The sequence below is a fragment of the Gorilla gorilla genome, chromosome 1, assembly GCF_029281585.2.
Source record: "Gorilla gorilla gorilla isolate KB3781 chromosome 1, NHGRI_mGorGor1-v2.1_pri, whole genome shotgun sequence".
Taxonomy (NCBI): Eukaryota; Metazoa; Chordata; class Mammalia; order Primates; family Hominidae; genus Gorilla; species Gorilla gorilla.
The window spans coordinates 224,039,087-224,061,855 of record NC_073224.2 but is presented as its reverse complement, the minus strand read 5'-3'; the positions used below and the strand labels follow the sequence as shown (position 1 = coordinate 224,061,855).

General features: G+C 57.1%; 1 protein-coding gene across 1 annotated transcript in view; it reads right to left on the bottom strand.

Annotated features, from left to right (window-relative positions):
• EPHA2 (EPH receptor A2) overlaps nucleotides 1-22,769 on the bottom strand; it is a 32,055-nt gene that overhangs the window by 2,385 nt on the left and 6,901 nt on the right. Inside the window, exons 3-16 of the mRNA XM_031003244.3 lie at nucleotides 21,946-22,615; nucleotides 11,635-11,790; nucleotides 11,213-11,545; nucleotides 9,156-9,271; nucleotides 8,537-8,690; nucleotides 7,969-8,068; nucleotides 7,364-7,419; nucleotides 6,984-7,109; nucleotides 6,683-6,871; nucleotides 5,661-5,722; nucleotides 5,347-5,556; nucleotides 5,003-5,152; nucleotides 3,515-3,708; nucleotides 2,718-2,873 (exon numbers count right to left, since the gene is read on the bottom strand). Coding sequence (XP_030859104.1) covers nucleotides 2,718-2,873; nucleotides 3,515-3,708; nucleotides 5,003-5,152; nucleotides 5,347-5,556; nucleotides 5,661-5,722; nucleotides 6,683-6,871; nucleotides 6,984-7,109; nucleotides 7,364-7,419; nucleotides 7,969-8,068; nucleotides 8,537-8,690; nucleotides 9,156-9,271; nucleotides 11,213-11,545; nucleotides 11,635-11,790; nucleotides 21,946-22,615 — 2,672 coding nt within the window. The remainder of the gene's footprint in view (nucleotides 1-2,717; nucleotides 2,874-3,514; nucleotides 3,709-5,002; nucleotides 5,153-5,346; nucleotides 5,557-5,660; nucleotides 5,723-6,682; nucleotides 6,872-6,983; nucleotides 7,110-7,363; nucleotides 7,420-7,968; nucleotides 8,069-8,536; nucleotides 8,691-9,155; nucleotides 9,272-11,212; nucleotides 11,546-11,634; nucleotides 11,791-21,945; nucleotides 22,616-22,769) is intronic.

The window sequence follows — 22,769 nt, the reverse complement described above, 5'->3', positions numbered from 1 at the left end:
CCAGATTCACTCGATTTGCAGTTCCGCAGGTGGGGCAAGGAGTCTGCGTTTGGTTGAATCCCAGAAGAAACCTGACATCCGGTTTAAAAACCAGTGGGTTGTAAGCTCCAGGAGGACAAGTGCTGAGACCTTGTCATCTGGGCCCAACACCCCCACAGCACCTGCTCCCGCCCCCACCCCTGCCCAGGGTCCAGGATAGGCCTGGCACATAGATAGGTCCCTAGGAAGTGTCTGCTGCATGAATGCATGAGCGAATGAATGCTTTAGTGGAGGTTGGGCCGTTGCTGGGCCACCTCTGGTCCCTCTTGCAAATGGTAGTGGTTAATCTCACAGGATGGGAGTACAGTTTGCTTTGGAGGCCCTGCGTAGAACTCCAAGGCCATATACTCGGTGAGCTCCTACTGTGTTCTGGCCCTGGGTGCAGGGAGACGGGAGTAAGAAATGGCTCCTGGAGCCTCACGTGTCAGATCATTCATTCATTCAGCAAGCATTCCTTCAGTGCCAAGCCTATGCCAAGGGCACTGGAGACCCTAAGATCTACAGCCTGTGCCCTCGACCCCCACACAGGATGCAAATGCTGTAGTCCCAGCTCTAGACAGAGCCTGGGGTTGGGCTATTTTTCTGGGGTGCAACATCCACCCCTTTCGTCAGCTGCTCACAAAACATCTGGGACCACTAGTCTAGCTAGAAACCCAACTGACTCCAAAATAGCACAAATGGAGAAGAGACAGTGGCTGTGGGACCCCAGGGGACCAGGCAGCTGGTCCCCTGGGAGGGAGTCAAGCAGGCAGGAGGCTGAGAAGGGGAGGAGGTGGGACACTGAAGCCTAAATCCTGATCCCATTGGGAAAGGCACGCATTCCCCTGCTACCAGCTCCAAGTCTCCCATTGGGACCCATGGCATGTGTAGACCCAGGCTTCAGGTTTTAAAAAGTCCTTTGAGATCCCCATTTATTTGGAAAGAGGCAGAGGGGAAGGAGGAGGCATGCAGGCCCCAGCTCTGAGCACCAGTGGCTGGTGGGAGGAGCGGGTGGTGGGTGGTGGGGGGCGCTGAATGACTTCCTGCCTTTATCCAGGCCCTTTCACAACAACGCGCACTGCAGCACACACACACACAGCCTCCATCCATCCAAGACCGCCCCGTCCCTGCTCGTGGGAAAGGAATTGGCGAGGAGCACCCCGGGCTATTTAGGGAAGCTTCTAAGAACATGTGTTTCCTATAAGCACTTCCCCGTGCCCTCAGCTCTGGTCCCAAGAAGAGAGGCTGTGTTGTTCTTGGTGGGAGCCCCTGGAGGAGCAAAGGGTCTGGTGGATGTTCCCAGGAAAAAGGAGAAAAGGAGGGGGCATTTGCATAGTGCTAGGGGAGGAAAGCAAGGGAGTGGAGGAAAAGAGGAGAGCAGTGAGGATTTAGCACCCACTGTATACCAGTCGTGTCATCTGCGCTGCACCCATGCAATCCCATCAAACTTGATCAAGGTCACCCGCTAGGAAGCGGCAGATGCGGGACTTGAACCCAGGTATGTGTGCAGAGCCCAAGCCTGTGGCCCTGCTGCGCTGGCCGGCAGCAAAAGACATCCTGTGATCCATCTCCCCTCCCCACGTGTCCCCGCCTCCCCTCTGGTCGGCTCTGTTCCTGCCTGCTTCCCATCACCGACTGTCCCCTGAGGGAGGCTATGGCCTTGGCCAGCAGGTTGGAAGCCCAGCTGAGCAATTTCCAAAGGCCCTAGAGAATGTTCATGAACAGGCTCAAATCCCAGAACTTCTGTGACCTAGAACCATGGGAGGCCCAGGTCATCCCCTCCATACGGTTCCCAAAACTTCCCAGCCTCCCGGTCTGTTCCCGCCATGACCTTGGACCATGCACAAGCTGGGTTGTTGAAACTGGCCACTATTTTTAGAGGCACAAAAGGCTAAGAGGATAGGGTCTTCCCCCTCCTGGGACAGGAGGAGGTGTCTGTGCCAAGGCCATGCCAGGAAAAGTCTCAATGCTGGAGTTGGGAAGGGGAGAAGAGCTGCCAAGGGGCAGCTTGACAAAGGGGCAAACCCAGGGCCAGCAGGGAGTAAGTGGCACTTCTCACCAGGTGGGACTGCAGGCTGAGAGCCAACCAAGTGGAGAGAGGTGCCTGGGGTAGGCCAGGGGTTCTCTCTCCTGGGCAGCAGTCAGGGCATCTTGGAGAAGACTGCCCCAAACTGGCTGTGTGACCTCAGGCAAGCCGGTAATGTCTCAGCCTGTTTCTCTACCAATGACCTCTCCGATCCCTGCGCTCTGGGACCCCGACTGACGGGGCCTGGAATCCTGCTCTCCCCCTCATGGCTGTGGGACCCTGGGTAGGTCACTGCACTTCTCTGCATCTGTTTCTCACCTGCACCTGTTTCTCACCTGTTAACAGGACTCACCCCGCTGGGTTCTCATTCAAAGTGCTCAAGCAGAGACGGCACATAGCCCTCAGTAAACAGTAGCTACTGTTATGATTACGGTTACTATTATTTCCCCACTCTGGTAAAGGATGTAGGAAGAGGAGAGAGCTGAGAGTGGGCGCCCAGAGCTGCCAGCTGCTGGCGGAGTTCTGCCCTTCTCTTCCAAGGAGCCTCTTCCCAGAAGAGAAAGAACAAAGAGAGGAGCATTGAGGGGCAGGGAAGAGGGCTGGGGAGGGCATGGAGGCAGCCTCTGGAGTGGGAGGCGGGAGGTGAAGGGGGACGGGAAGGGGCCTGACTTACTCGTTGGTCATCTGCACCACCTTCTCGATGGCAGTGTAGCCGGCCGCCATGAAGTGCTCCGTATACTGCTGCATCTTGATGGACTCCAGCCACTCGGACACCGTGCGGAAGGGCACCCCCTCCGAGCCGCTCGTGCTGGGGAGCCGGATAGACACGCTGCAACAGGAAGCACTGCAGGTGAGGGGCTGCAGCACCCAGTCCACCCTGGGCCCCGCACCTGCTGCTCCCTAACCTGGACGATTGACTCGGCTGCCCCGTGCCTCCGTTTCCTTATCTGGGCAACAGGGAAGCCCAGTCAAGTAGGGTTCAATGAGACCTCCTGGCACGTTGGGAGCGCTCAGCATCTGTAACTACTGCTGCCCCTCCACTCCTACTAACAGGACCACCACCAATAACTACCACATCATAAAACGCTACGAGCAGAGATTCCAGATCCTGAGGTCACAATCCCAGCCTGACCACTTCCAGCCATGTAAGATATTCAATCGCCCTGTGTCTCAGTTTCTTCTTCCACAAAATGAGGATCACTGGAGGACTCATCTCGTAGGTTGTTTAAATGAATGAAAACATATTAAGTGCTCACGCAGTGCCCTGCACACAGACACATAAGCTGGTTGCTTCTATTAGGATTTCCTGGGCCATCATGTCCAGTCTAAGTCAAGCCCACACATAAACTCTTAGCCCTCAGCACCCCCCGACCCCCACCAACTTCCCCTGGGTGGCCACTCTACCGAAGTGGTTCAGGAGTGTGCAGAAGGAAAATTGAGGTCATCATGGGCAGAAGGCATAGAACTCACCGGGGATCGAAGTCAGCCAGGGTCTTGAGGGAGTCAGGGGCACGAATGAGCTTGTCCAGGATGCTGACGATGTCAGCGAACTTGGGGCGGCGGGCACGCTCCTGCTGCCAGCACTGCATCATGAGCTGGTAGATGGCGGAGGGGCAGTCCATGGGCGTGGGGAGCCGGAAGCCATCATTAATGGCTTTCATCACCTGGCGGGGCACGAAGGTCAGGGGCGCTGTTGCAGAAAGCCACTGAAACCCTCTGCAGCCTCCAGCCTATGGAGGTGGGCAGGGGAGGGGAGGGGAACAGGAACATCCCAGAAACAGACAGGAAGGGCCTTTCTTGAGCTGCCACCCAACCTTCAGAGCTGCCCAAAGGGCAAATGCCTAAGGGTCTGTGTCCAGAGTTCACTGGAAGGGACTTTTTTTTTTTTTGACTGAGACAGGGTCTCAGTCTGTCACCCAGGCTAGAGTGCAGTGGCGCTATCACACCTCACGGCAGTCTCAACCTCCTGTGCTCAAGTGATCCTCCCACCTCCGCCTCCTGAGTAGCTGAGACTACAGGCACGTGCCAACACACTTGGCTAATTTTTTAATTTTTTGTAGAGATGGGGTTTCGTCATGTTGTCCAGGCTGGTCTCGAACTCCTGAGCTCAAGTGGTACTCCTGCCTCAGCCTCCCAAAGTGCTAGGATTACAGGCATGTGCCATTGCTCCCAGCTAGAAGGGACCCTGCTCCCTCACAGGGCACCAGGCAGCAGCCACACTGTGTGCCCTCAGCCCAGCCTCCCTCCCATCTCTCTTCCCCTCCTCATCTGGCTGCCTTACAGTGCCCTTGGTCTTGGCAGAGATGTGACCTCTTCTGAGAAGCCTCCCAGGCCACCAGGCTGAGAGAGGCACCAAGCACACAGACACACACACGCATGCATGCACATGTGCACACATACGGATGCACACACATGCATGGACACACGGATACACACGTACACCCCACTCCTTTTTTCATCTCTGCACTCTCTGAATCAGCTCCTGGAACCCAGCACAAGGCCTGGCACGCAGTAGATCCTCAAGAAATATTTACGGGGCTGGGTGAGGTGGCTTACCCCTGTAATCCCAGCACTTTGGGAGGCTGAGGCAGGTGGATCACCTGAAGCGAGGAGCTAGAGACCAGCCTGGCCAACATAGTGAAACACCGTCTCTACTAAAAATACAAAAATTAGCTGGGTGTGGTGGCGCATGCCTGTGATCCCAGCTACTCGGGAAGCTGAGGCAGGAGAATTGCTTGAACCTGGGAGGTGGAGGTTGCAGTGAACTGAGATCATGCCAATGAACTCCAGCCTGGGCAACAAGAGCAAAACTCCGTCTCCAAAAAAAAAAATAAACATTTATGGAGCAAACCTAAGAAGGTTCATCTAAACTGTCCTCTGCCCAGCCCCTGCAGTTTGAGATGAGTAAAGGGCTTGAGTTCAGGTCTGGGCAGGCCTGGGGAGGGCAAGGGCACCCACCTCATGGTTGGACAGCTCCCAGTAGGGCCGCTCGCCGTAGGTCATCACCTCCCACATGACAATGCCAAAGCTCCACACGTCGCTGGCAGAGGTGAACTTCCGGTAGGAAATGGCCTCCGGGGCGGTCCAGCGGATGGGGATCTTGCCGCCCTGCAGGGAACCCAGGCCCAGTCACCACTGTGCCCTCTGGCTGGCCCCAGGACCATTGCAGCCAAGCCCCACGACCCCTCCCTGGACTCCTGCAGGTGTTCTGCCTCCTGAAGCACATGCCCAGGTGTGCAGGTGAGAGGACACCATGCAGGGCGAAGGCCGCTTCTCCCTTGAGGTCCCCTTCCCCAACTCACACTGGTGGTGTAGGTGGCCTCGGGGTCATCCTCCAGCACGCGGGACAGGCCAAAGTCAGACACCTTGCAGACCAGGTTGCTGTTGACGAGGATGTTGCGGGCAGCCAGGTCACGGTGCACATAGTTCATGTTGGCCAGGTACTTCATGCCAGCTGCGATGCCCCGCAGCATGCCCACCAGCTGCAGCACGCTGAACTCGCCATCCTTCTCCTGCCGGAGCACAGGCGCTCAGCTGCAGGCCAGCCCTGAACCCGCCAGGCCAGCCCCAGGCTCAAAGGCCAGGCATCCCCGCCCCCTACAACCCACATCCTTACCCGAAGGAACTTGTCCAGGGCCCCATTCTCCATGTACTCAGTGATGATCATCATGGGCTTGTCTGTAGGGGGGTGGGCACAGGTGAGAGGTAAGTGGGCCCAGGCATGTGGGAGAGGTGGGCACAGATATGGGGGAAGGTGGGCACAGGTGTAGGAGAGGTGGGCACAGGTGTGGGGAGAGGTGGAACAGGTGTGGGGAGGGTGGGTACAGGTATGGGGAGAGGTGTGGGGAAAGCTGGGCACAGGCGGAGGAGTGGGCACAGGTATGGGGAGAGGTGGGTTCAGGTACTGGGGAGGAGGGCACAGGTATTGAGGACAGGTGGGCACAGGTGTAGAGGAGGTGGGTACAAGTAGGGAAGAGGTGGGCACAGGTGTAGAGGAGGTGGGTACAAGTATGGGAGAGGTGGGCACAGGTGTAAGGAGGTGGGTACAAGTATGGGGAGAGGTGGGCACGGGTGTAAGGAGGTGGGTACAGGTATCGGGGAGAGGTGGGCACAGGTGTAGAGGAGGTGGGTGCAGGTGTGGGGGGAAGGTGGGCACAGGTGTAGAGGAGGTGGGTGCAGGTGTGGGGTGAAGGTGGGCACAGGTGTAGAGGAGGTGGGTGCAGGTGTGGGGGGAAGGTTGGGCACAGGTGTAGAGGAGGTGGGTGCAGGTATCGGAGAGAGGTGGGTGCAGGTATCGGAGAGAGGTGGGCACAGGTGTAGAGGAAGTGGGTTCAAGTATGGGGAGAGGTGGGCACAGGTGTAAGGAGGTGGGTACAGGTATCGGGGAGAGGTGGGTACAGGTATCTGGGAGAGGTGGGCACAGGTGTAGAGGAGGTGGGTGCAGGTGTGGGGGAAGGTGGGCACAGGTGTAGAGGAGGTGGGTGCAGGTGTGGGGGAAGGTGGGCACAGGTGTAGAGGAGGTGGGTGCAGGTGTGGGGGGAAGGTGGGCACAGGTATAGGGGAGGTGGGCACAGTCACAGACAGAGCCCCTGCTAAGTGGCCCCTCTCCACCCAGTGTGGGCAGGCCCCAAGCCTCACATTTGGAGACGACGCCCTCCAGGCGGATGATGTTGTGGTGGCTGAACTGGCCCATGATGCCGGCCTCGCCGAGGAAGTCCACTCGCTGCTTCTCTGTGTAGCCGGCTTTCAGCGTCTTGATGGCCACCGGCACCTCCTTCTTCCCCGAGGATGTCTTCAGCGTGCCCTTGTACACCTCCCCAAACTCTCCTGTGGGCAGACAGGGTCAGGGGAGCGCCCAGGTCAGCCCCAGCATGAGGGCTCCCACACTGTGTCACCACCGCTGCCTCCTCAGGGCCCCTTGGCAAGGGGCCAACCTCACCTGCTCCGATCACCTTCTGCCGAGTGACACAGGACGGATGGATCTCGGTAGTGAACTTCAACACAGCCTGGTTGGGGTCCTCATATGTGTGGGGGTCCACGTATGTCTTCAGGGGCTTCAGTTGTTCTGGAAGGAGAAGGGGTGGGGTCACAGGCAGCTCAGGAGGGGCCCCATGGTGGGGTGCTCTGGAGTCAGAGGAGAAGGCCACGTGATCTTCAGAGATGTGGACCAGGCTGTGGGGGATGGACCCCTCAGAGCTGCCCACGGAAGCCTGTGGCCCCACCCCAGTGCCCTGGGAACACCCTGGCTGCCCCCACCTCCCCCACAGAGCTGGGGATGGTGCGGGCAGGGCTGGGCCTGGAGCAGGGGCTGCGTCTCACCTGACTTGGAGAAGTAAACGTCCTCCGGGGACTGGCGGGCACGCTGGTTCTTCCTCCTGAAAGAGCCCCACAGGGAACCAAATGCAGGGAGGTCAGTGAGGTCTGCTCCGGCCAGGGAAGCCTCCTGACCCTACTTTGGTCCTAGGAGGACCTGGGGTGCTCAGAATGTGGCCCTGTCCCCACTTTCGCTGCCCAAGCTCCACTCTCAGGGCCGAGGGTGCGGAGAAGGCGGGTGGAGGAACAGGGAGGAAGTAATCGAGCCAGGACTCCCTCTCCAGGATCTAGGCCCCAGAATGGCCCCTTAAGCAGTCGTGACGAAGGCATTCCCATTAGAGCTACTCGGGGATTCCTGCCTGCGTGTCCAGAGGAAGTGTGGACACATCATTAATAACAAGAGCAGAGGTAATGACCCCCGTGTCCCGGCCCCGCCGCGTGCCAGGCACTTCGCTACACACTCCAGCTCGTATATCCTCGCACCATCCGGAGGCAGGGATTAGACTCGACTAGCATCCTGTGGACCCCATCGTTCAGACGAGGAAATGGAGGTTCCTGCCCCATTTTCCCACCCAAGCCCATGTGGAGCCAGGGTATGGGCTCTGACGAACCTGCGGTGGATAAAGAAGCCAACTCCTGCCAGCACCAGAAGCAGGACCACGCCGACAGCCACGCTGCCAATCACCGCCAAGTTGCCAGATCCCTCCGGGGCTGGTGGAAGAAATCAGCTGATGACAAGGGAGTTCCCCCACAAATTACAGCAACACCCGCGCTGCACCCAAGACACCTGGGCCCCTACTGTGTGCTGGGTGCTTGCACTTGGGAAGGCTCCAGAGGATACTTAGTCCCATTTCATAGACGGTCAAGCAGAGGCCTTCCCGAAGGTGTCACAGGAGGTATTGCAGGTATGTGGGGCTCAAAGCTCTGGCTTTTTCTGCGATGCGGATTTGAACTTCCCCACACCACTGTCGTGAATCCACATCCCGGCTCCTCCACCCCTCAGCCTTCCATGCTTCCCCCTCCCCAGGCTTGGGGGCAGTCCCCGAAGGGCTGTCCCAGGCCCTCGCTGACCGAGAAAGGGGCATTTCTAAGTTATTTGATTCACTTCCTTTCCCAAGATGTCTCAATTGCTTGGTTCTGGGCCCTGGCCTGGTCCATGCCCAGGGTCCCCCAACTCACACAGCGTCTGGAATTCGTGCACCTTGCTGCCGGCCCCCTGGCCCTCCTGCGTCAGTGCCTGCACCTGGACCAGGTAGGTGGTGTCTGGAGCCAGGTCGTCCAGGGTCACGGAGAAACCCTCAGTGCGGCGCACATTGTAGCTGTTGGAGTCTCCCTGTGGGTGGGTGGCCGGCGGAGGAGCAGGCAGTGAGGGCAGGGCAGGGGCCTCGGCTCAGCCCGCTGGAGACCACCCCAAGCTAGCAAGGTGGCTTGCCTTTGTTAGCAAACTTGAGGCTCTTCTTACAGAGGAGGAAACTGAGGCTCGGAATTAAGTGACTCACTCAAGGTCAGAACCACTAAATGCATGAGCCAGGACTCAAACTGAGTGTGTGGGGTCCCAAAATTCTGCCCCTGTCCTCACCCTGACTGCCTCTTCCAAGGACACCATGTCTTCTCTCGTACAAATCTCTGCTGTGCTGCCTTGGGAGATGTAACCCCCTGGCAGACCCCAGACCTCAGTTTCCCCATCTGCAGAAGGGTGCTTCTTCAGATGGCTGGGTGGTTTGGTGATCATCTATGTGACCAGCCTGTCCCCTGCTCTCGGCCCAGCTAGAGCCAGCCTCGCCCCTCTGGGAGTTACCTTCTTGCGGTAGGTGACCTCGTACTTCCACACGCGGCTCTGCTGCGGTGGGGGGATGCTCCAGGAGACGCTAAGCGAGGTGGTGCTGCGGCCCTCCAGCCTCACCTTGGGGGGCTCTGGGCAGGACAGGCAGTGGGGGAAGTGGGTAAGAAGCTGCCTATGAGCAGGCAGGGTTTGGGGGGACAAGTGGACATGGAGCCACATCCTCCACAGCCCAGATTCTTTCATTTTTTTGAGACAGGATCTCGCTCTGTCACCCAGGCTCGAGTGCAGTGGCATGATCTCGGCCCACTACAGCTTTGAACTCCTGTGCTCAAGTGATCCTCCTGCCTCAGCTTCCTGAATAGCTGGGGCTACAGACACGTGCTACTGTACCTGGCTAATTTTTGTATTTTTTGTAGAGATGGGGTCTCCCTATGTTGCCCATGCTGGTCTCAAATGCCTGAGCTCAAGCAATCCTCCTGCCTCAACCTCCCAAAATGCTGGGATTATGGGCACCACACCCAGCTCCCAGGCTCTTTAGATCCCAACCTAGGATCCTAAACTTCCAGCTCCAGAGCACAGGGCCAGAGCCCCAGGCCTCCACCCTGGCCCCATCACAGGGGCTGGCACATCAGAGATGCCCCATATTTACGAGTGCATAAATAATAATAATAATAAAAGGCCAGGTGTGGTGGCTCACCCCTGTAATCCCAGCACTTTGGGAGGCCGAGGCAGGAGGATTGCCTGAGGTTGGGAGTTCGAGACCAGCCTGACCAACATGGAGAAACCCCATCTCTACTAAAAATACAAAATTAGCTGGGCGTGGTGGCGCATGCCTGTAATCCCAGCTACTCAGGAGGCTAAGGCAGGAGAATCACTTGAACCCGGGATGCAGACGTTGCGGTGAGCCGAGATTGTGCCATTGCACTCCAGCCTGGGCAACAAGAGCAAAACTCCGTCTCAAAAAAGAAGAAGAAGAAGAAGAAGAGGAAGAAGAAGGAGAAGAACTAACTTTTGCTGAATGCTTTCTTTTTTTTTTTCGAGACGGAGTTTCGCTCTTGTTGCCCAGGCTGGAGTGCAATGGCGCGATCTCGGCTCACCGCAACCTCCACCTCCCGGGTTCAAGCGATTCTCCTGCCTCAGCCTCCTGAGTAGCTGGGATTACAGGCATGCGCCACCACACCCAGCTAATTTTTTGTATTTTTAGTAGAGATGGGGTTTCTCCATGTTGGTCAGGCTGGTCTCGAACTCTCGACCTCAGGTGATCTGCCCACCTCAGCCTCCCAAAGTGCTGGGATTACAGGCGTGAGCCACCACGCCCAGTCTCAATTCTCAATTATTATCCCACTATACAGGGGAGAACATTGAGGCCCAGAGAGGTTAAGTAACCTGCCCACAGTCACAGAGCTCAGAAGCGGCTCTAGAGCAGGAGTGTCCAATCTTTCAGCTTCTGTGGGCCATAATGGAAGAATTGTCTTGGGCCACAAATAAAATACAGCAACACTAACAACAGGTGATGAGCTAAAAAAAAAAAAAAAAAAAAATTGCAGGCTGGGCGCAGTGGCTCACGCCTGTAATCTCAGCACTTTGGGAGGCCGAGGCGGGCGGATCACGAGGTCAGAAGATCGAGACCAGCCTGGCCGACAAAGTGAAACCCTGTCTCTCCTAAAAATACAAAAAATTAGCTGTGTGTGGTGGCACGTGCCTGTAATCCCAGCTACTCCAGAGGCTGAGGCAGGAGAATTGCTTGAACCCGGAAGGCAGAGGTTGCAGTGAGCCGAGATCGAGCCACTGCACTCCAGCCTGGGCAACAGAGCGAGACTCTGTCTCAAAAAAAAGGGAAAAAAATTGCAAAAATAATATTAAGATAATTTACGAATTTGTGTTGGGCCGCATTCAATGTCGGCTGAGGCCACATGTGGCCCACGGGTTGGACAAGCTTGCTCTAGACACTGTGCCTTTAACCACTTGCTCTGCTGCCTCTCTCTAAACACACCCAAGCCCCAGATGGCCGTCCTCCTTAAGCCCCACCTGGGCAGGCCCCATAGGGCACAGCTGCCATCCCTGGACCTCACCTGTCTGGTTGATGCTGACACTGGCAGTACGGAAGCTGCGGGTGGTCACCAGGCCTGAGACGCCATTGCGGGCCTCCACGGTGAAGGTGTAGTTCATGTGGGGCTCCAGGTCGCTGACTGTCACACTGGTGCGGGTCAGTCCGTGCGGAGGCTCCGAGTAGCGCACACTGGCCTCACACGGCCCGCACTCCCCAGACTCGGGCCAGCACTGTTCGCAGGTGACGCTGTAGACAATGTCCTCGCGGCCCCCACTGTCCTGAGGGGGCGTCCAGCGCAGCTCCACCTTGGCACCCATGCCCACGGCCGTGAGGTAGTGTGGGGCGGAGGGGGGTCCTGCACAGACAGGAGGAGTCAGTGCCGTGCTGGACCCAGGCAGACATGTCACCCTCAGTCACGCCACCCTGACCCACTGCAAGACTCACGTGTGCAAGGCATCGACACTGGGTCCTGAGGTGCCCGGAAGAAGCCTTCCTCACACTCGCAGGAGGTGGCACCCTCAGGGGATGGCAGCGTGTGCTCAGGGCACTCCAAGCAGGGGCTCTCAGATGCCTCAAACTTAAAAAATCCAGGCGAGCAGGCTGGTGGACACAGGACAGACAGAGCACAAGGACATCAGTTCAATCTGCTTCCACCCCACGTGACTGTCTCATTCCCTCACCAGGGACCCCTGCCCTGCAAGCAGGTCAGTAAATCTCTATGGACCTGTTTTCTCATCGGCAAAATGTCTTGTGATGGAAAAATGCATGGCAAGAGCCTAGCATGTACCAGGCACCCAGGAAGTGCTTCACACACATGCTGCAAACCTTTGCTTCACTCCCCACTGGCTCCTGCAAGAAGCACCACGAACCTGAGCCTGGGCATTCAAGGCCATACCTCGCCTTTCAGCCAACCAAGAATCCCATCACAGCCTAGCTCAGCACTTGACCAAGCACGCTGCCCACCGGCCTCATCCCCTTTCCTCCGTGCAGACTAGCCTGTCCGGTCCCCACCTGGGTAGCTGAGAGCTGCCCAGGGCAATGACTGCCTCTTCTTGACCATGTGTGTTTGTTGACTGTCACCACCACCCTGACTCACTGGCCAGCCTCATCAGTTCAGGATGCCATCCCTGCAGGTGTTACCTCCAGCCCAGGACCTGCCCTCCTTTCCATCCGGGGCTGACCAGGAAGCAGGAAAGGCCAAGCCCCCTGGCATTTTCTCTGGCTCTGCTTCCAGGACCGAGTCATATCCGCCACTCACAAGGACAGCCAGGAAGTGACTTTTCCTCCCCCAGTGGCCAGTCCTGCCCTGGCCCAGCAGGCTGGGGGCTCAGGCACCTGACTCCGGGGGCTTCTTCCTCCCACCGCCCTATCCTGTCTCATCCCGCCCCTGCCCTAAGCCCCTTCCTGGCCCTACAGGCAGGAAGCTGCCCAGACACAGGGCTCATGGTGCAGGGCTGTCCAGGGCTTGGGCAGCTGCTAAAGTGGCCAGGGTGGGTAGAGGTCACCCTAGGGAGCTCCCCCAACAACCCTACAATTATAATCCTTCAGATTGGTCTGATGAGAGGGTCCTGAGACACCTCCAACCTCAGCACCGTGTTCACCACACACACAATGATCCTCTGCTCTGTGCCTGGCCCACCCCCAGTGCTGGGTATGCACCAAGATGAAAACAAACCCCTGATCTCAGGGAGCAGAAGCACCTGACAAGGTCTGCAAGACAGAGGGAGGAAACGAGCTAAGAGCTAAGGGGGTGGAGAAGGGGAAACAACCTTGGCCAGGAGTCTGAGAAGTCACAGAGGGGACATTTTGGCTGGGGTTCAGAGGCTGCATAGGAGTTCAGCAGGGGAGTGATAGATGTTGGGAGAGGGAGTTAGGAGTGAGAAAGTGCATGACTAATACGGAAGGTATGAGTGGGTTTGTGGGCACAAATGTGGGGAGCAGCAAGCAATAAAACAGTTGAGAAAGGCCTTCAATGCCAGGCCAAGAAGCTGGGACTTTATCCTGGAGGCAATGGAAAGCCGCTGGAGGTCTGATGTGGGGAAGTCAGACCCCTGCCGTCAGGAAAAATCTGTGCCTGGAGGCAGCTTTTGTCCAAGAGCCTGGGGACAGCCTGGCCCCTAATGGCCTAAGGACAGTCCCCTCCAGGGAAGTCAATTTCAAGTGCCCTGACCCAAGCAGACCTGCTAACTCTCAGGGACAGAATCTGGAGCGAAGACTCTCTTCATCCAGTCCCCTGTGTGAGCAGAGGTGGAGAGGGGGACCAGGAGTCAGGGGAACAGGACTCAAAGGACACCCAGCTCTGTAAGGTGCCAGATAGTGACTTCCTGCTGATGACTCTGCTCTCAGAGCCAGGCTGCATCCCTGTCCCCTCCCCACCCTGGCCCAGGGACCACACAAACAGCCGCTCTCACCCCCTTGGTCCATCCTGCTTCTGCAGACCCTCAGCATTTGCCCTGCAAGAGCTCAGGCACACAGGGCAGGGAAGGGGGCTTGTCCAGGGTCTTGCAGCAGGACAGAGGAGGCCCGGGACCCGACTCCTGCTCTGCACAGAGCCTGGAGTCCCAGTGACAGTACCTACTATGCGCAGGGCTTGAGCTGAGCACTGTACACTCATTTAGTCCTCGCAATAGACCTGCTATATACAGGCACTATTAGCGCTGGTTCCACTTTGGAGGTGAGGAGAGACAAAAAAGCTTGTCCAAGGTCAACAAGCTCCCAAGAAGGAAACCAGAACTCAAACTTAGGATGCCTGATTTTCAGCCTCTCTCCTCTCCCACTCCTTTTTCATCATTTATTTATTTATTTTGTTTTTGAGATGGAGTCTCGCTCTGTTGCCCAGGCTGGAGTGAAGTGGTGGGATCTCAGCTCACTGCAACCTCCGCCTCCTGGGTTCAAGCAATTCTCCTGCCTCAGCCTCCTGAGTAGCTGGAACTACAGGCACCGGCCATCAAGCCTGGCTAACTTTTGTATTTTTAGGAGAGATGCAGGCTGGTCTCGTACTCCTGACCTCAAGTGATCCACCCGCCTCGGCCTCCCAAAGTGCTGGGATTACAGGCGTGAGCCACTGCGTCTGGCCTATTTTATTTTTTAGAGACGGGGTCTGTCTTTGTTGCCCAGGCTGGTCTCTTGACCTCCTGGCCTCAAGTGATCCCCCCACCTCGACTTCCCACAATGCTGGGATTACAGGCGTGAGCCACCGCACTGGGCCTCCTTTCCCACTTCTGTTCTTAGGAACACTTCAATTTGGAGCAAAGATAAATCAACATTCTGAAACAAGCCTGAAGAGAGAGGAGATAAGGCCTGACCCACTTCAAAAGCCAGAAACTCCTGACGAATTTCAGAGCAGCTGTGGGTCTATGTGTTGTGGAGGGGGGGAGGGTATTCCCCACCACAGATCTTCTCAAACCGGGCACTTTTGTGTCTGTGAGCAGAAAAGTGTAGACTCCAGCCCAGGGGGGTTGGTTGGGGTGGCTGAAGTGGTCTCCTTCAAGCCCCGAATGTCTTCAAGTCTCCTATTGTATTTGGAAACCCATGAGTATATTGCATCCCTCCCCATAACATATCTGCATGATACAAAAATAGCTCTCTCCTCCACCAGATCTTTGAGTAAAACTGAGATTCCAGAAAGCTGGGCCATGTTTATCCTGGGGTCAATTCCCCCAAATGCCCTGACTTGTCTGTGGAGGAGACTTCACCTGGCTCAGTGCTGGCTCCAGGTGGTCCAGGGCCAGCTGACTTCGGAAGCTCGGGGGCGTTCCCAGCCCAGGCTCTCAGGCCAGGCAGGGGCCATAAACCCCCACAGCCCAGGCTCGGACCCACTGGAGGCTTTAGCCACCTGCAAACCCTCACAATGCCCCGACTCCCCACCGTGCGGCTGCTTCTATGCCAAGAGGAGGAAGTGGGGGAAGAGATGGGCTCTTTGGCCCCAGCGCCCGGGGGTGGCCTGCCTGCCTGCTGCCGCCAGGAAAGAGGGAATTTGGAGAGATTTCCGCTGCGGATGTGCCAGATAATACAGCAGAGAGGCAGCGTCAACAGGGCATGTGCCTGCCTGATGAGATGTGCTTCCCCTCCTCCAACCACAGAGCTACCAGGGGCTGTCTCCGGGGCCCCGCCAGAGTTTCCAAGTGCTCAGGGGTCCCAGAGTTCATGAGTAGGACACCAGCAAGCCCCTGTGTTCTTCCTGACTTTATCTAGTTGGATTTCCTGGCATTCTGGGCGGGCAAGTGGGGACAGGGGTCACACACACTCAAACACACCCACATACACCAGATACCTACTGTTCCTTAGCCAACCAGCAAACTCCTATGCATCCTTTAATACCCAGCTTAAGCTCCTCTACACAGCCCTCCCAGACTGCCCAATTCCTGGCCCCCCTGGTCCCCATTAGGGCATCTATTAATCTTATGTTTACCAAATAGAAATGGGCACTTCATACGTGTCTGGCACAATGCTGGGTGCTAGGATGCGATGGTGAGACAGACAAACACCGTTTCAGCTCCAGGGGAATTCAAAACTTGGCTTTTATGCTCCATTTGAAATTATTCCTGCATGTATCAGGAGCTTCCGTGAGACTGGCAGCTCCTGAGGAGCAGAAATGGAGACCAATTTATCTGTGTCCCATGGCCCAGTGGTGCTCAGTTAATGTTTGCTGAATGGATGGACAGACAGATGGATGGATGGATAGACGGGTAAGTTGGTGGGTGGATGGGTAGATGAGTGTGTGGATGGATGGGTGGGTGGATGAATGGATGGATGGGTGGAGGGGGGTATGAGTGGGTGGATGAATGGACAGAAGAATGGACAAATGGATGGGTGGGTTGGTGGGTGGACGGATGGATGGGTGGGTGGGTGGATGGATGGGCGGGGAGGATGGACAGATGAATGGACAAGTGGATGGGTGGGTTGGTGGGTGGACGGGTGGAAGAGTGGATGGATGGATGCAGGATGGATAGGTGGGTGGCTGGGTGGAGGGGTGAATGGATGGATGGACGGGGGGATGGACAGATGAATGGACAAATGGATGGGTGGGTTGGTGGGTGGACAGGTGGATGAGTGGATGGATGGATGAGGGATGGATAGGTGGGTGGGTGGGTGGGTGGAGTGGTGGTTGGACGGATGGATGGATGGATGGATGGGTGGGGAGGATGGACAGATGAATGGACAAGTGGATGGGTGTGTTGGTGGGTGGACGGGTGGATGAGTGGATGGATGGATGCGGGATGGATAGGTGGGTGGCTGGGTGGAGGGGTGGATAGATGGATGGACGGTGCGGAGGATGGACAGATGAATGGACAAGTGGATGGGTGGGTTGGTGGGTGGACGGGTGGATGAGTAGACGGATGGATGAGGGATGGATAGGCGGGAGGGTGGGTAGGTGGAGGGATGAATGGATGGATGGATGGATAGGTGGATAGGTGGGTGGTTGGGTGGAGGGGTGGACAGATGGATGGGTGGAGGGGGCTATGAGTGGATGGATGGATGGATAGATGAATGGACAAGTGGATGGGTGGTTTGGTGGGTTGGCGGGTAGACGAGTGAATGGATGGATGATGGATGGATGGATGGATGAATGGATGGATAGATGTAGGGGTGGATGGGTGGAGGGGTGGATGGATGGATGAGTGGATGGGTGCACAGGTGGATGGAAGAGTGAGTGGGAGAGAGAATGGGTGGCAAACCTACCATGTGCATGTGAAATATGCACTCCAGGGCCAGAGAAGTGAGCAGTGTTTCAGCGCCCAGAGAGACACTGTGGAGAAGGTCCACCAGGATGCCTACCTGCCTTACACAAGAGCCTAACTTTGGCACACCTGTGGCACACCTGTGGAGAGCTGTTCTGGCCCCGGTTGTCTGGCAGGCCTGGGCTACTCCAAGCAGGGGAACTGGGGCACAGTGGCTGCACCTCCGGCTATACCCTGGTTTTTCCAGTTCCTAATGCCCGCCCCTCAGGTGGCAGCACGAGGTGACTCAGGGACAGACGCCCTTATCGTGATGCAAGTCCAGCCCCCAATGGAGCCCCTCCTCCCAAGGCACAGCCACCTCCCAGGCTGGCAATGGCAAGGTTGTGAGGCCAAGAGGTCATGGTGGCAATTCACCTAGGGCCAGTCACCGCCCAAGCCAGGCCCAGCAGGTGACCGCAGGAACCACCTTGGCCCAGGGATGTGGAGCTTGGACTTTGTCTCTGGGCCCTGACAGACGGCAAATGGCGACCTATGGGTTACTGACCCAGCAAATGAGGGAGCTGACAACCTCAGGCCCTGGTGGCTTCTTGCTCCCAGCAGGCCCTGTCGTCCCTGCAGAAGGGGGGCTGCCCCCAGGGCCTGACGGCTGCCAGCACCCTGTCCCTTTCACACACACCCTAGGGAGCTATCTGCAGGCACATTCCTCCACCATTGATAAGCACCGCTCCCCACCTCAGCCCCCGCCTACCGCTCCCGTCCTGCCTCCAGCCTTTCATCTTCTGTTTGCTTTCCCTCGCCTCCTTCCTTCCGTTCTGGGGACCCACTTACCTCCAGGAGGGAGAAAGGGAGGGAGGGAGAAGCCGGTGCCTGCCCAGCGGAGATGCCAGCGCCTAGCTTTGCCCCCAGTGTGAGCTGAGGGTGGGGCAGACAGGGCACAGAGGTGAGAGCCACCATGGGGGGCTGGGGGGTGCTGCCACCGTGGTCCCACCCCTGTAGGCCAGAAGAAACATCACAGAAATAAGGCCTGGTGGGACTTCCCAGCAGGGGACAAAGCCTGCAAGCCACAGCCAGCAGCTCCCAGAGTCTTCCACCTGGGGGACCAACTGTGATCTGATGAAACAGGAATCCTGCCAGCAGCGCCTGCCATGGCCCGAGGCCACCCTGTCTAAAGACCACCTTAACCACAGCCACACCCTGGCCAGGGTACTCCTCCCTGTCAGCTATGGACTTTAGGCCACTGGGGCTATAAGCAGTGGGACCCCTCCTCACCACACTTGTGTCACACAGTCAACAGCTTCCCCGGTGTTCAGACTGAGCCCCAGTGGGAAACCACAGGAGGGAAGCTCGGATCACCAGGTTGACAGCGTCCTTCAGGGCCACAGGTCCAGCCCACTCATTTTACAGATGGGGGTGGGACCCCGAGGGGACCTGCTAAGGTCATACAGCCTGTGGGTGGAAGGACACACACCAGGGGCAACTGCCTTCCTGTGCCAGGCCCCCGTTCTTTTGGTCACTGTTCACTGCTTCCTCTCCGGACCTCAGTTTCCTCATCTGTAAAATGGGGATCAAGTCCTCATCCTCTCTGGGTTATGTGTGAAGATGGAAGAAAGCCCTGCTTATGAGATGTCCAGCATGGTGCCTGGAATGGGGTGTCCCTATGAACTAGGGGATCGTGAAACTACAGTAGGGAGGGGACATCCCCAAGGGGCTGGGCCCCTTGAGGGAGCAGGAGCCTCTCAGGAGGGAATCTCCAACTCCCCACAACCCCAGCTCTGGCCTCCCAGCTGTTGGGCTGAGCCGCTGGCCAAGGCTGCTGGCCACCTGCTCACCTGGCCAGAGGTCCCCAGGGCTGAGGCGCCAGCAGGGGCCCCGCCAGCTGCTGAGGCCAGCACAGGAAGCGGAGACATGGAGACAAAGCAGCCCCCGGGGGACAGCGGTCAGCCCGAGCGACTCCACTGTCCTGCAGGCAGGGCGGGGGAACCAAGGGAAGCTGGCTCATTCCTGACATAGTTCACGGGAGCGCTCCGGGCAGCGTGCCCACCTGCCGCACAGAGCACCTGGGAGGTGCCTCCCTTCCTCTGCCCACTTAACTCTTTCCTGAGCTCTGGGCTTCCTGGGGAAAGAACCCTGAGGAGAAACGGACAAACTGGGAATAACCTAGACAAGGTGCCAGGTGACCTCAGGGTGCCCCGCCTCGCTCTGGGTCTGGTTTGTCACCAGCAGGAGCCCCAGTGAAAGAATCTGGGTCTCCAGGCCTGGGGAGGGTCCGGCAGGGAGGGCAGACCCTGTGCCTCCCTCTGGTTCTCCCTCAATGTACCCAGCAGTGCCCTCTCCAGGACCCCTGCCTCCAACAGAGCCCCCAAGCCCCTGCAACAGACCCTGCCATCCCCAGGGCTGGCCAGAGAGCCTACCCCAGGGCCAGGAGCTGAGTCAGGGATTCCAAAGGAACTGGTCACTTCCCGCCCCATTTCCTGACCCATCCTGCAGCCTGGGCGCCGCTGCACCGCCTGGATTCAGATCCTGATGCAGCCACATCCTAGCTGTGTGACTTCAGGCAAGCCTCTTTAGCTCTCTGAACCTCAGTTTCCTAGTCTATCAAATGGGATTGATCACAGTCCCTGCCACGCAGAAAGGCGGTGTGGATTCCGCTCGCATGTCTGATAAAGCGCTTGCTTGGCTCAGCGCCTGCCCCTTGGACGGCACCCGTCTACGGTAGCGACTGTCATCACTTCCAGCAGCAGCATGGCCAGGGGCTGCTGAGAAAAGTCTAGAGGTATAAAGAGGAGCCAGCCGGGCGTTCCTGGCATCTCGCGCACCGGCACCCAGCCACACTGAAAGGAATTTTGGTGGGAGGATCCCGAGGAGGAACAATCCGGCAGTAGGTGACTAGCGATTGACAGGGTCCCACGAACTAAGTCGGAAATTTCGCTCTTGGAAACTTGTCCTCCTGCTGGGCTGATCTTCCCAACAGGGGGCTGCTCGGCTCTCTGCAAACAAAATCTGCCAGAACCCTGACCCCCCACCTCTAGAGGAGAGAAGGCTGCCCCGCTTCCTGGAGAGACACCCCCACCCCAACCGTCCACTTATCTCTGCGGGGCCTGCCTCACCAGCCTGTGGAAAGTTTTCAGCTGCCCCTCACCCCCACCCCCGCATTCTTGTGCGAGGATGTCATGTGGGAGGAGCCTGCTCGCCCCACTGGGCTGCCTCGTCACGGCCCCCTCAACCGCACTCATTGTCTGAAACTGAGAGTATGCATTCGAGGTCACCTAAAGCAGGGGCCGCCTGGGGAAGGGGGGCTCGCTCAGCAGAGGGGAGCTGGGAAGACAAGGGGGCGATGGCATGGGCCGGAGCAGAGCCTACACCACAGGCTTATGGCCAGAAAGCTCGTAGGGAACTTCTCATCGGGGGGTTTACAGACCGTGTTAAGTAAGGTTCTGAGGACTTGCTTTAGGAGGCAAGTAGGGCCCATCACAAAGGGCTTCAGTGTCCTCCAACCCTTCAACCCCCTCCAGGGGCTGCAGGATCCATGGCTAGAAAACAAGCATAAAGTCTGCTGGTGCTGTTGAACTTTCTCATTTTACTCAAAGGAAACCCAAGACCAGAGATGAGGGGGAGTCAGCCAAGGTGTGTGCAACGCAGCCGCTAAACCTCCAATTCCTTAACGTCCCGTTTATCTCAGCAAAGAAGCTTCCAGAGAGAGGGGATGAGCCAGCCCTCCAAAGGTCCGCCTGCATTCCACAAATGCTCTGCCTCATGGCCATTTCCAGAAAAAGTCACCCATTGAAAATCCACATTGCTGTGGAGATTTCCGCTGTCACAGGCCCTGGCCACACCACGCCACGGCTTCCTCCATGTGAACTCACTAATGCCCAAGCCTCATTCCCCAAAGAGAGTTTGAATGAATTGGCCCTTTTCTGGGCCCAGTGTGTCATCTATAGAGGCCCCAGTGGAAAATCAATAGAGGTCCCAATGGGAAATTTGTGGCCCTGGGGACGTTCAGACAAGAAAGGCAGACCCTTGGCCCCCCTCCAACCTCTCCCTCAACAGAAGCATTTCCCAAAAGCTCCGCGGGTGATCCTGATATGCAGCCAGGGGATGTGCACCCCGGGTCCAACTCAGTCACTTCTATGTACGAAAGAGGAGTTTGAGGCCCAGGGAGTTTAAGTACCTTGCCTAAGGCCACATAGTGAGTTGATAACAGACATGGAACTTGCTCCTGGTACTCCACCGTGGGACCACAGTGCCGCCGTACCAGAGCTACTCAGTATACATTCGTGGGATGAATCAAAAATAACAGCCACATTTAAAAGTACTTACGTGGCAGGCACTGACCTAAGCACTTTACTATTAAGTCATTTGATTATCACAGCCACCCTACGAGATAGACGCTATGATCCTCTCCATTTTACAGATGAGGAAACCCAGGCACAGAGAGGTCAAGGAAATGGCCTAAAGCCACACAGCTAAAAATGTAGACCTGGGATTTGAACACAGGCATTCTTGTTCCAGAGTCATCAATCATAAACTCCACATTCTACTGTTTCTCAATTCATTCATTCTTTTTTTTTTTTTTCAGACAAGCGTCTCCTCTGTCACCCCAGGCTGGAGTACAGTGGTGCGATCTCAGCTCACTGCATCCTCCACCTCCCGGGTTCAAGCAATCGATTCTCGTGCTTCAGCCTCCCAAGTAGCTGGGATTACAGGTGCATGCCACCACACCCGGCTAATTTTTGTGTTTTTGATAGAGACGGCGTTTCATTATGTTGCCCAGGCTGGTCTCAAACTCCTGGGCTCAATTGATCCACCCACCTCAGCCTCCCAAAGTGCTGGGATTACAGGCATGAGCCACCGTGCCCAGCCACAATTCATTCATTCTTAATGAATGAGTTAATCCAGCCTTAATAAGGAAACTGATGTCTGGGAAGGATCTATAATTTCCACTAACAGAACTAATGTGTGTCAAAGCAGGGATGAGCTTACCAAGATTCCATGATTCCAAAGCTAAAGACCAGAACCTGGGAATGCAGCCTGTCACTCCAGAACCCCTTCCCTGCAACCCAGAACCATCACTCACCCTGGCAGGCATCCTCCACCTTCTCATAGCCTGCCTGGCACAGGCACTGCCCAATGGGCACCAGCCACTCGCCGTCCACTGCACAGTGCATACGGGGCTCTTCACCCCCCGGTGGCACCACGGCATGGTCCACACAGGTGCCGGCCACAGTGGCCAGGGAAGGTGCATCAGAGCCGGCGATGGTCTCGGGGAAGTGGGCCAGGCCTTGCAGCAGCTCGGGGCACTTCTTGTAGTAGACACGGACGGAGAGCAGCGCCACACAGGCACCGATATCCTGGAAGGCCAGGTAGAAGCCTTTGCGGGTGAGCGGCCCCACGGAGCGCTCCTCCACGTTCAGCTTCACGTGGCGTGCCTCGAAGTCGCTGCTGACGGTGATCTCATCGGGCGCAATGGTGTCAATCTTGGTGAACAGGCGCTTCTGGAAGTTGGTGCCATAGTCCAGGTCCGACTCGGCATAGTAAAGGTTGAAAGTCTCCTTGCAGGAGCTGGCGCCGCCAGGGAAGCTGTTGCAGTCACGTACAGTAAACTTGAGCTCAATGAAGATACGCTCAGCCTCTCCTCTGTACACCCAGTTGGTGCGGAGCCAGTTGTCCTGGTCGCCAGACATCACGTTGCACACGGAGTACATGTAGATCGGCATGTCATTCATGATGTTCTGCATCAGGTCCCACTGTGGGGGGAAGATACAGGTTAGTGTGGGCAGGTGCCTGGGGAAACTGAGGCCCAGGTGGCAGAGTGGGGCACTAGGAAGATGCTTTCCAGTTCGTGCTCTCCGGGTTCTACGGTGAAGGAAACTGAGGCCTGAGGCGGGTGGGGGCTGCATC